Below are 12,889 nucleotides of genomic sequence, written 5' to 3'. Positions count from 1 at the left end.
GATGTAGAATTCTTAGTTCCTTCTCCAGGAGGCTCCCTTCTTGAAGAGAACATGTCTCCTTGGACTAACAAGTTTAGCTTTGTACTGGAGCCTCTGTGAACACCTGGGGAAGTACAGCAGTGTCTGTCGCTCAGATTTGTTTCCTAACACAAATACTTGAGTTCTGTTCTAAGAACTGAAGGGACACTGTCTCGGAGGGCTTCAGAAGTCCCAACACCTTTGTTTCGGTGCCCGTTGCGCATCTAGGGACAAAGGAAAACAAAGAGGGATTATCTTAAAACCTTTCACAGAGCTCTTGGGTTCAAGACCTGAGCTGGAACTGGAGGAGACAAAGCTTTAGGATAGTGCCTAGGGCAAAGGCCTGCAGGGCTCAGGGTAGGCAGCATGCCCAGCAGCATGCCAGGCAGCATGCCCGGCAGCATGCCCAGCCACATGCAGTGGACTGTTCAGGGACAGGCAGTGGTGTCCAGAGGCAGGCAGCTGTGCCATGAAGTGGGGAAGAGCTTAGTTACAGCCAACAGTGCCCACAGCCAAGCAGTGGTGGTTATGGCAGGCAGCAGAACTCAAGCAGAATGTGTTCCCTCAAGAGAAAGCGGTATTCATGGCAGGCAATAGTGGCCAAGAGATGGCAGCAATGCCGGAAGGTAGACCGAAATATTTTAAAGAGAAGAAACAGGATCCCAGGGGAAGCCAAGTGTCAAGTATCAGGCAGTCGTGGCCAGGGGGATGCTTTGGTCCCCTATTGAAAGGAGTAGTCCCTAAAGCCAGGCAGCAGTCACTGATGACGACACATCAGACAGCAGTGCCTGGGTACAGAAGGGACTGAGAAGTGTCCTGAGATGAACGGCGATATTCACGAAGAGGCAGGAGTCTCCACACTTAAACAGAAGTGTTTCAAAGAAGGGCACAGAGCTGAGGGGTGCGCAACTCTCTGCAGGGACACGTAGCTATGCTCAGCAACAAGCCGTGGTGGCCAGAGACAGAGAAAGATTCCTTGAAGAAGGGCATGGTACTCACATTGTCCCTGTGTGACTAGGTCATTCTTTGTTTTCTTATACATTTCTTATTACTTTAAAAAATACCAATCCAAATTCCCACTCCCTCCCCTCCTCCCATTCCCTCCACACACCCTCCCACCCTACCCTCCTCTAATCCTAAGAAAGGGTAAAAGTCCAAGGCCCTCCCCACTACATCTAGGCTGAGCAAGGTATACATCCAAAGAGAATAGGATCCCCAAAAGCCAGTACATGTAGTAGAGACAAATCCCATTGCCACTGCCAGTAGCCCCTCAGTCTGCCCCAACTGTCAACCACATTCAGGGGGACTAGTTTGATCCCGTATTTATTCATTCCCAGGCCAATTGGAGCTGGTGGGCTCCCATTAGCGTAGGCAAACTGTCTGAGTGGATGAACCCTTCATGGTCTTAAACTCCTTGCTCATACTCTCCCTCCTTCCACTCTTCAACTGGACCTGGGGAGCTCAGTCCAGTGCTCCGATGTGGGTCTCTGCCTCTATTGCCATCTGTTGTTGGACGAAGGTTCTATGGTGATATTTAAGATAATCAGACTAGGTGACTCTTAAGTAACGTGTACTCATGAGTAGCAGCTACTCTAGAGGACACTTTGAGAACTGAGCAGATTATAGGACATTTAACTAAAGACATCTGGGGACATCACATTTCAGAAGAGACAGGAAATGGTTCCTGAGGACATTGAAACCCAGAAACTACACGTAGCAAGGGGAGAGCTGCATTATCTTTTGTAGACAGTCCAAACTAACAGTTCAAGGCTAATTTACTTTGTGATGCAATGGAATGCACGCCCACAGTCAGCTTGTTATTCATGTGTCCTCAAACACAAGCCCAGGGAAAAGCTATTGGCAAGGGAACCTCAGCAGGAAGGGAGGGGAACAGGGGACCCCGAGTGGGCGGGGAGAGGTCAGCGCTCTCTTCCTTTACTGTGAGCGAGTAATGTTTTCTCCATCCAACATGTAAGGTCACTTCACTACAGCTGTTAGCCCATTTTCGTGCCCTGCACCTTGTCAGGTAGAGATAGCACAGCAGTGTCTCCAAGCCTATGCTCTCCTCCGCCGGTGTCAGATGAGTTCTGAGTCTCCCTCCACACTAAGAACATCTATACTCACTGGGGAGAGAATGCCTCTCTTCTTAGGCCCCCACATGCTTTTTCTTTATGGGGAGGACCATCTTGGGATACAGAAGAATAGCACCAGGAAACCCGATTCCCTGGAAATGGGCAAAGCCACTTTGTTATGCCCCAATGAAGACCAGACACCAAGCCCAGAACCACAGAACAAAACATACAGATTTGTCAAGGTCTGTCTAGATTCTAAGTGACCCTGTCCCTACACGCACATGTGCACGCGCGCACACACACACACACACACACACACACAAACAATGTTGGTTATTGGACCTGAATTTTTCACTACTTATTTTTCCTCAAGAAAAGGCATTTGTTAACCAATTTAATAAGCATGTTTAATAGCTGATTCCATTCTTCTGCTTTCTCTTGTGATAAACAACTAAAGGGAGGTGGGAGTGATAACCTCTCGGAGCTCATGTGACATGCTGTAGCAGCCCAGCTGGCACAGGACCTGCTTTTCCTGTCCTGAAGGAAGGAGCCAGGATCTGGCTCAGGGCTATATATACCCAGGGGAGGTGCTGGCGACACTGCCAGAGAAGAACGTGTGTGGAAGATGAAGAAGGAGAGGAGGGAGAAAATGATAGAAGCCAGACTTCGGGGGGAAGCAAACAACCTAACAAGGGACCCAACACGATGACAGCAGGACCAGAGCCATCTTCAGCAAGAACTGGGCCACAAGGTCTCATGGATTGGAAAGCCCTCACGCAACATCATGAGCTGTGCACTGGGAAGGAATCGGAGACCGTTTGTGAAGGGCGTGGTGGAGTAAGGCTGCCCTCCGCTGCTCACTGGCTGGGATCTGGACATCCTTGGTTCCCTGGTGATTCACCCAGCAGCAGCTTCAAAGTGCTCCATGGACCACTAGAGTATAATGCTTTCATGTCAGTTTCCCCATTGAGAAAGACGTTCTCAGCTTGTCATACTATAAAGTTCTTAAGGCAGCCATGCAAGAGAGTCTCTCTCTCTCCCTTCCTCCCTCTCTCCCTCTCTCTGCCTGAGACCACGGGCTAGAAGGAACACAGGGAACTCCTACCCAAGTCAAGAGGGATGACCCCAGCTAAGATCCTAAGCAATAGAAGAGAAGGTGCCTGAACTGACCTTACCCTGCAGTCAGACTGATGACTATCTTAAATATCACCATAGAACCTTCGCCCAACAGCAGATTGGAACAGAAGCAAAGACCCACTTCAGAGTGCTGGACTGAGCCCCCAAGATCCAGTTGAAGAGTGGAGGGAGTGAGAGTATGAGCAAGGAAGTCAAGACCATGAGGGGTCATCCACTGAGACAGTTTGCCTGAGCTAATGGGAGCTCACCAACTCCAACTGGACTGGGAGTGAACGAGCATGGGAACAAGCAAGCCCCTCTGAAGGGGGCTGACAGCTGGGGCAGACTGAGGGGCCACCGATAGTGACACTGGGATGTGTCTCTACTGTATATACCAGCTTCATGGGATCCTATTCTCTTTGGATGTAAACCTTGCTCAACCTAGATGTAGTAGGGAGGGTCTTGGACTTTCCACAGAGTGGGGTGCGTGGCACTTCCTTAGGGATGGAGAGGTCGGGAGGGAGGGTCTGTGGAGGGAGAGGGAGGGGACTAGAAGGAGGGGAGGGAGTGGGAATTTGGGGTGGTATTTTTTTAAGTAATAATAAGAAAGAAAGAAAGAAAAGAAAGAAAGAAAGAAAGAAAGAAAGAAAGAAAGAAAGAAAGGAAAAGAAAAATAACAAAGAAAAAAAAGAGAAAGGCAGGCACACACAGACCAGGCTAGCAGAACTGACTTAATAAACACGGGAATGAACTCAAACACAGACAGGAAAGTTTCTATCTGTGACTGTATTTGACCGAGTATGTTAGCCCCTGTCTCCTTACCCTGCCATAGACATCCCTCGCTCTCCAGAAATTGGTCTTCATGGCCTAGGAGAAGCTTCCCACTTCCAGAGTCTCAGCTCCTTTTGCTATGCTATGAATTGTGTGGCTTTCCCATTGCTGCTGCAAAGTCCTACAGCCGCCTCTGCTCGCAAGCTCACCTCCTGTGCGTGCCTGGGATTAGTTTTCTTTCCACCTGTGACCACAGAAACGCTGCAACTTTATGTACTCTTTCAAAATGAAAAGGTTTTTGTTTCGTTTTGGTCAAAAGATCGAGTCAAACTTCTCTCCCGTGGATGAGGCCGACGGTGGCCTCTGTGGACAGAACAAAGCAGAGGAGGCGCTGTGGGGCTGTGAAGGTCGATTGTGGGCAGGAACAAAGCCTCCACCCTGGTCTCTCTTCCTTTGGGGGCGTGTGTCTTGAGACTAGTTCACAGGAGTGCTGTCCTAGAGTATCAACTGTCAGAATAAGAGAAGAGGGCCTTTAAATGATCCCAGCCTCTTGGCCCTGAGCTGCCACACTCACGCCAAGTGGAGCAAAGCGGTCTTCATCAAGCCCAGCTAGAACGTGGGTTTGAGATGGGGAAAGTTGCTATTTTGAGCCACTGTGATGAGTAATTGCATCCATGGTCATAGCCATGGGACACAACCCTTATAGTCTCAGCTGCGTGTCCCTGTGGCCCTGGGAGACCCTGGCCTTTCTTCTACTGCAGCTGCCAAGCAGACATAGGGGAAGTCCTCTGCTTTGTTGAATGCAGTCAACATTCCCTTACGAAACTACAAAACCCAGGGGTGGGGTGGGGATGTAGTTTATTATAATGTGAAGTCGTTCTTGTAGCCCCTGGGGTTAGACCCTTTATTCCTTTGGCTCATTTGTGAGTTACTCTGCCCACATATGCAGGACAAGCTCACCTGTAATGGTGTCAACAGACAGCCCACCAAGTGAACGCCCGACAGGTTGTCAAGCCACGCTTCCTTAACATCAAGCAAGCTTACCGGGTTGGTGTTAATGGGCTCTGTCTTTCCCTGAGCTCTTTGTTCTGGCAAGAGCTGTAAGGACTCCACAGCTGGCGTGCACAGTAGGCGTTTGGCATCTGTGTTCTCTCACTGAGATACTCAGCGCCAATAAAAGTATTGAGCAGCTCAGAACACAGCCCCTTGGTGAGCAGATCAGAACACAGCCCTTTGGTGAGCAGATCAGAGCACGGCCCCTTTGTGAGCAGATCAGAACACGGCCCCTTGTGCCGACAGATCTCTGCCTTCCTTCTGTGTTGGCTGAGCCAGTCGCTTATTACAGCAGGTGCTACTGCACTTAGCAAGATAGGACTCCAACGATAGGCCTCCCCGGGAATGCCCCAAGATGGATTTCCACACACTTTACAGAAAACTTGTCTGTTGCCTACAGTCCCTGTTCTCCCAGTTTAGTGAGCGAGCTCAAAGGGGAGCCCAAAGCTTCAACTAGTTCTCTGTCCTTAATGACACACTCCAGGCCTGGGCAGTGGTCCCCGGGGCTGTCATTCATCTGTTCTCAGACATCCTCTTTGCTTTTAATACGGTAGTTTTTATATTGGGCAGAAGCAAGCTCCAAATACAAACCCAGGCCATGTTGGGCCAGCAAGATGACTCAGTGTGTGGAAGGTGCTTGCTGCTGAGCTGATGACCTACTTGATGTCTGGGGCCCACGCTGTGGAAGGAGAGAGCAGACTCCCACAGCTGTCCTCTGACCTCCCTACATACACGGTGGCACCCACATATGCACACCGCATGCACACAGAGAAAAATGTATACATAAATATAACGACAACAAAAAACCCACGTGGAATCTCCCTTCTCTTCATCAGTATTAAGGGAGGCTAAGGGGAGGGCAGGCACAGCCAGGACACATTATCTATTTGAATTTGAATTTAGATTGCTATTTGCTCTAATGAATAACTTGATCTTCATTGGCAATCACCAGAAAACGACTTTTAAAAAAAATATTGCCCCAGGGCTGATTTTACAGAGTTCATGCCACCATCTGGGGACTTTTTAGCGCCATCTGGTGACAGACATTGCTTATTGCAGTGGAAGAAACGGGGGCGGGGGCGGGAACAAAACCCCAAACCAAAAGCAAATTAATCCTTCCAACCCTTGCATAAACAGAGGTACCGACTTTCTTCTTTTTGCTTGTCTGTCCCAAGAAAGGTGTCCCAGTTGTGACTAAGTGTGAACTAGTTTTATGAAATAGGTATTGTTAAAACCAGCACTCTACAGTGGAAAAGTCGGGATAGTTTGTGATAAAACTGGAATGTGAGCCCAGTGAATGTGAGTCTAGATACATGCTTTCCCACTAGGGCACGAATACTTCCTGTTTCACTTCCCTTTTCTGTCAAAACAAACAGTGTTAGAAACACCCTGGACAGAAGGAACACCAGCAGGGAGGGAGAAAAAGGAGGTTCTCGGGGAAGCAGCGATTGACAAGACAGCCCTAACACGTGGAAGAAAACCATGTCTTTGGATCGGATCAGTTATGTTCAGGGTGCAATGGTTGTCGACAAAGCATGTCGAGAAGGTTGCTAAACATGTCGGGGGCTTGAAGACATCGTGAAGAGAGGCCTTAAAGTCTGCAGATGGCCAATCTCTCCTCATCACCATAAACTGTGAAGTTCTGACCTCAAGGCCTAACACAAGCTCCTGGAGAGTAAGAAGCTCAGCCAGGCTCATTTCCTGATAGACTCGTGGTAACTGGATCAAAGTGAGCTTCTCCACACACTATGGAGGCATGACCGAAAACGGCTGGATGGAAAGGACTTATTTTCGTGGAAACATTCTAGTGCTTGCCAGTCTGCAGAATTTCGCTAGCAAAGTCCATGAGTTGGTGTCTGTTCTTTGGTGGCAATTTGTTTGGTTTTGGATGAAAATCTCTGCCTCAGAAAATATTCAGATTAACAGTGAAGAGGCAGAGGCAAAATAATGGATTGCCCAGCTGGAGGACCCTAACACAGTTTCACAGAATGGAAGATGCCTGCATACAATTCTTTCCTCCCACGTGGACCTGGACAGCCTGGGTGCAGAAATAGAATGTGATCTACAAATGTACTTTAACAGTTTTAAGAGTCATATTTTGAAAGGTTTTGAAAGAATCTTAGATGAATGTTAATAGTAAATTTTTTTGCAGACAGTATTTTACTTTACCTAATATACTCAAAATAGTATTATTGTAGTAGAATCGAAATATAAAATTGAGATGATTTACATTTTACAGTAAAAATTTCAAAACCCAGCTCACAGAAGCGCTGGGCTCTAGCGCAGATGGCAGTGTTGCCTAGCATGGACAAAGCCCCAATGCTGACTTCCGGCACCCATCATCTGAGCATGGGGGAACCTGCTTGCAATCCTCACACTTGGGAGGTAGAAACCCTAGGTTCTTGTTCAAGGCCAGCCTGGGCTACACAGTGAGTTTGATGCCATCTGGGCTACCTGAGACCATCTCGAAAAGGAACAAAAAAAAAAAATCAGTGCATATTTTGTACTTCTTGTAGCACCTCTTGAACCACACGACTCAGGCCTCCAGGGAGACTGTCTGACAGTCACATCTTAGGCAGGCTGCTTTAACAGGGGTATCTGCCTATGCAGAAGTATTCCATCTGTTGTGGGGAAGGGTATATACAAGGCTCTCTTGTGGTCAGCGGACAACTTGGAAGGACTGGTCCTCTCCTTCCACAGCGTGGATCTCAGGGATAGAACTCAGGTCCCTTCAGTACTAGTCTCCTAGGCCCTTGCAGAATCTTGAGGAGATGTGCCTCTTCAGCATGTGGTGGTGCTTTGCTGTCTCAGAGACCACAATGCCTTTGGAGGGCACTTGTTTGTGCAAAACTCATGAGCTTTGGAGCCTGGCTTATGATCTTTTCCGCCGTTCCCACCATGACATGCCTCTGGAGTTTAACGTAAGGTCTATGGATCTTTGACACAACCTTCCCAATGCACTCAGAGTGAGCTAAAGCTCAGAGCCCAATGACGGAAGGAACTCCCTAAATCACAAGTCTAGGCAATGAATAAAAAGTGACAAAGACCCCAGTGACATTTCTTCACAGTGAGAACATGAGTTGTGTGGGATCTTCAAGCTGAAATCAGCAGCCTCGGCTCTGGGTGGACTGAGTCTGGAAAAGTGCGTTAGCAACTATAAATAATGACCAGGGTACTCCTGGGTTACCATAGGCAGCCTTCGACAGAAACTGTAAAAATACCCCACCGAACGTGTGTATGTGTATAAACTGTGAAAGTCGGCTGACCTGAACATGTGTTTACAAAAGTGGACATGTATATGATGTACAGAAAGTCCGATGAATTCATGTCTATCTCTGCGGTTTGCTGGGTTTCTGAGAGTCTTAAACGGCACTGGCTGCTGCACAGCTGAGGGCGGGGAGACGGAACTACACCGTGGTTCAAAAGCAGCTTCCACGGATTGCAACAGCGACTGCCCAACTGTACTGAAACACTGACTGGCTGGGCAAGAAGAAGTCCTAAGGACTGGAGAAACAAAGGAGACTCAAAAGTCAAGTATGCTCCAGTCAGATAGCATCTGAATCTGGTGCTACGGGGAGAAAAACCACCTGCCGTCCTTCTAATATTTATTTCCTAGAGCTGGCCATCTTCATTCCTAAACAGGTTTCTGATTATAAGGCCAACTGGGATAGATACAAAGAAAGTACTTTCTAAACAGTAAAATATTCACAGCAGATTTTATTATTATCAAAGAAAACGAGAAAATGTGTTCTCTCAGAGACAATGAGGTCTTTGTGTAATTTTAATTCATGTAGCTCAGTCTCTGATCTATTAGGTTTCTTCAAGCTTGTTGCTATGAGACACCATATGTGTTTAGTGGGGTCTGAGGGCTGGACCTTCATCATTCTTTTGCATGCTGTGTGTGTCCATCTTGCTTGATGGGAAGAAAACCCATCCACTCACAGGAAAAAGAAACAGGAGTCAAGGAAAAAAAATAACAACAAGATGTATTTAAAAACAGTCTTCTCCAGTTGGCATCTTGAAATGGCTAACAATTATCTCTAACCCCTCATCTGGTTTCCTCTGCTCTGGCGTCCTCTGAGACGTTACTCCTTGAACCTCAAGCGGCAGCACCAGACATGATATCCCCAGAGGGGGAGGTATTAGTTAACCTTCTGCTGGTCATTCTTGTCTGAACACAATAGACAGATTCTTGAACCTCTTATTCATGACGATCATCAGGAAAAAAAAGATTACGCCAAACTTGCATATTGAAAATAATGAAACACACACAAAAAACCCCTGCAGATAATAAATATCGCCGATCCACCTATTTCAACCAAAGTCCAATTTCTTTCACTCCTAATAGCCTTGCAGTCCATTGTATACCTTCTGCACTGATCCTTGTTTGAGCAGCTGCTTGATGCCTGCAGAAAGAATGAGTGACCACATTAACAAAGATGTGACTTGCCCAGGGTTTGCAGGAGGTGTCATGGAAAGGCCCATGGCTGGATGACAACCCCCGTTTTCAACTTCGCATGTAGACATCTCCAATATACACACCTGATCACATGTGGATGTCAAAACATACACACATGTGATCACTTGTTTCTTTCTCTCAAGGCCCACCCCCAAATCCCATGAAGCTCTAGGAAAGAAGAACAGGCAAAACAAGGAAGCAGAGTCACTTCAGCTGATCTTCTGTTCCTTCTCCCTTGCTCTTTCACCAGTTTCACCCCTTTACCTGTTGTTCTCTTACTATTTTAAACGCTTACACCAGCTACTGTTTTCAATTAGCACAGAGAAGTTCGCCCCCACCCGCCCCAATTCTCCTATATCTCGCCCCCCTCCCCTTTTGGTTTGGTCTAGCTTTTTCACTGAAGTACACAGCCTTTAGTGAGCAGTGACAGCAGGATTTCATATTGCCTGTACACAGAGAGGCCTACAACCATGTCTCATGCCTACAAAGGGTTTTGCTATTGTTTTCATATATTCAACACTCATGTGTACAAATATGTGTGAACAAACACACAGACAGACACACACACACACTCACACACAGTACCTTCTTTTGCTTCCTCTGTCAGCTGTTCTTTTGGAAAATCTACATCAAAAGTGATTATCAAAGAGCCCTTGATGTTATTGTTGTCAAAGTTAGGAAGCCCTTCCCCTTTCTTCCATAGCTTGGCTCCTGGCCTGGTAATCTTGTCCCGGGAAATATGTACCTGGAAAGGAAAAGTGAACCAAGTGGAGTAGGATTGGCTCACCCTAAGTCTGGCCCACAACTTCTCCCATGCACTGGTGACAAAGCTGATGTCACAGCTCAACAGAGAAGGGAGGACAGAGGGAGGACAGAGGGCAAGGAGAACCCTAGGCTGGCAGGCACAGAGAGAGACGCTGCTGCTGCTGGATGTTCAGAAAGAGGAGAGACAGCGGCAGAGGACCAGAAAGGAGCCTGGTTCCAGATGACCTAAACCCACCACATGACCACAAAACTGGAAGCCTGGCTGCTTACCTTGTGACCATCCAAGTGAGTTATGTCCATCTCGAAGCCCACCAGAGCCTCAACTAGTGAGACTGTCACATTTGTGTACAAATCATCGCCTCTCCTCTCAAATATACGGTGCCTGAAATAGAAAAAGGCAGAAACCACTTGAGTTTAAAGTGCTAGAAGAGCCTTGGGAAAAGATGGGCTGTTTCCTCCAAACAGTGAGCCTTAGGCATGCCTTGCGTACAGCCTTATCTGAGATTAGAGTCACGTAAGTCACACTGAGCTCAATTTCTAAGGCGTGCACAATCAGCAGAAGGATACAAAGGTAAGGAAACCGCCAACCATTAGGTTACAGAAAAGAAGGACAATGCTTGACTGAATTTCCCGTGCAGTCCAGCAGATAAGGTGAGTAAGGGGACAGAGAGATCACTAAGTTCAAAGCCAGCCTGGGTGACAACTGACATCTTATTTCTCAAGTTCATCACCCATACCTTGCCAAAGATGTTAGGTTCTAGTTTCTCAGGGAAGTTATGAAGGGACAAGGTATGCAAGAAGTCACAGGAAAGATCACCCGGCATAGAGTGCAGAGAGGGTAACTAGGGAAGGGGGACCATTTCTGTATAACCTAGTGGGAACAGTATTTTAGTCACGCCTTAAACCCAGACCTATCACTGGTTTCCAATTATAACACATAAGAATAATAAATAAGAAAGCCCAAATCCTGGGCAAAAATCCTGGGAGTGTTTAAGCGGCACTCCACACTAGAGAGAAGAAACCTATAAAGGCTGGATATTAAATGACTGGAAGGCCTTTTTTATGGAAAACTATTACAGAGCTCCTTGGTTCCTATTGCAGACTGCCTCTCATTTTCAGCTCTTTTTATTTCTTGCTTTGTTGTTGTTTGTTTACCCCAGACTGGATGACTTTGACCTCCTGATCTGCTTGTTTCTATCACCTGAACACTGGCATTATATGTACCACCGAGCCTGGTTTATAAAGTGCCAGGGCCCAAACCCAGGGTTCTGTGCATGCTAGGCAAGTACTCTCCAAATGCCCAGCTCTTTTCAATTCTTACTGAGTCTTTCCTTCCAGCATCTTTTGACTTTTTAAGTCCTAAGAAAATAACTGAGGCTCAAGGTCAGGACCTCACCATTACTGATGGTATAATAGGCCTAAAACAGAAGAAAAAGTGTAGAAGCATCAACTCCATAATCACTCAAGCGAGAAGCAGGGCTGAGAGACACCTCTCCCAGCTGATACCTACTTGACAACTTTGATTCGGAACCGTAAGTCCCCAGGTTCTCCATCCACATGAGGCTCACCTGATCAGAACAGTTCAAAGAAGACCAAAAGTTACACAAGCCAAACACGTATTTATGAGGCACTTCGAGTAACTTCTAAATCCACTACCTCAGGCAATGGCTCTATCAAGTCTGTTTGGGAAGGCAATGGCTCCACTCCTCCCACATACTGGGTAGCCATTAAGGTATGGGACAAGGCAGAAGTGAGTTAAGATAATAAATACTGGTTATCTCACCTTCTCCAATAAAGGGGTACTCCATGCCATCTCTCACGCCAGGTTCTATTTCTACTTCTAGTGTTCGTTCTTCATTCACTAGTCTGAGACAAAGGGAATTAAAAAGGGAGAAGGAAATAGTAACAAGACCCCAGATATAATCAGATTCACCACTGTCTGGGAGCCTTTTCCTGGACAGTCACACTATGTTGTTTGTCAAAGCTATCTGGGCCTGTTTAGGGCTTCCAGATGCCAACACTCAGGGCAGAGAGACTCTGCATCACACGAACATCAGGGTCTGCCACATGTCGCTCAGAACTGAAAGGTACTGCCTCACAGCTTAGAGACAGCACTGCTCTCCTTGTGGAAAATGGTGGGGGAGGGGACAGCCAGGTACAGACAATCAGAACATTCATGTGTCAAGAGACCCACAGAGGGCCTTTCACTTACTTGACATTAGGGCACTCATCACAAACCACCTCCTGGGTCATCTGGAAGCGCCCCGGCCCCAGCTGTGTGGTTCGCATCTCCTGCCGACAGTTGCATTTCCGTTTGCCAGGAGCCTGCCTGGCTACAGGCTTGTTTCTAACTACCTAAGGATGCAGAAAACGGCCTTTAGTTACCTCAGTGGAGCAATGCTCTGCACATCTGCTTTTCTACAAGCCACCCCTCACAGAGACCGACACGGGCTACAAATCAAACTCCACACAAGAACAACACAAACACACACTTAAGCGACTCTAAGCTCAACCCAAAGCTGTAGGAGTAGAGAATGAGAAGGAGCAGGGGATGAGAAGAGACTCCAAAACAAGGTGAAGCGCCAGCATTTCCACGACACAAAACAAGGTGAAGCGCCAGCATTTCCACGACACA

At 47.2% G+C, this 12,889-nt stretch overlaps 1 protein-coding gene across 1 annotated transcript in view; it reads right to left on the bottom strand.

Moving 5' to 3' along the window:
- Window positions 1-8,727: 8,727 nt before the first annotated feature.
- Dnajb11 (DnaJ heat shock protein family (Hsp40) member B11) overlaps window positions 8,728-12,889 on the bottom strand; it is a 16,785-nt gene continuing 12,623 nt past the window's right edge. The window contains exons 5-10 of the mRNA XM_005344745.2: window positions 12,467-12,609; window positions 12,038-12,120; window positions 11,765-11,822; window positions 10,525-10,636; window positions 10,075-10,234; window positions 8,728-9,436 (exon numbers count right to left, since the gene is read on the bottom strand). Of these exons, the coding sequence (XP_005344802.1) occupies window positions 9,372-9,436; window positions 10,075-10,234; window positions 10,525-10,636; window positions 11,765-11,822; window positions 12,038-12,120; window positions 12,467-12,609 (621 nt within the window). The 3' untranslated portion in view covers window positions 8,728-9,371. The remainder of the gene's footprint in view (window positions 9,437-10,074; window positions 10,235-10,524; window positions 10,637-11,764; window positions 11,823-12,037; window positions 12,121-12,466; window positions 12,610-12,889) is intronic.

The sequence above is a fragment of the Microtus ochrogaster genome, chromosome 2, assembly GCF_000317375.1.
Source record: "Microtus ochrogaster isolate Prairie Vole_2 chromosome 2, MicOch1.0, whole genome shotgun sequence".
NCBI classification, from domain to species: domain Eukaryota; kingdom Metazoa; phylum Chordata; class Mammalia; order Rodentia; family Cricetidae; genus Microtus; species Microtus ochrogaster.
Note: the sequence above shows the minus strand (reverse complement) of the source record. Positions and strands in the feature narration are given on the sequence as shown.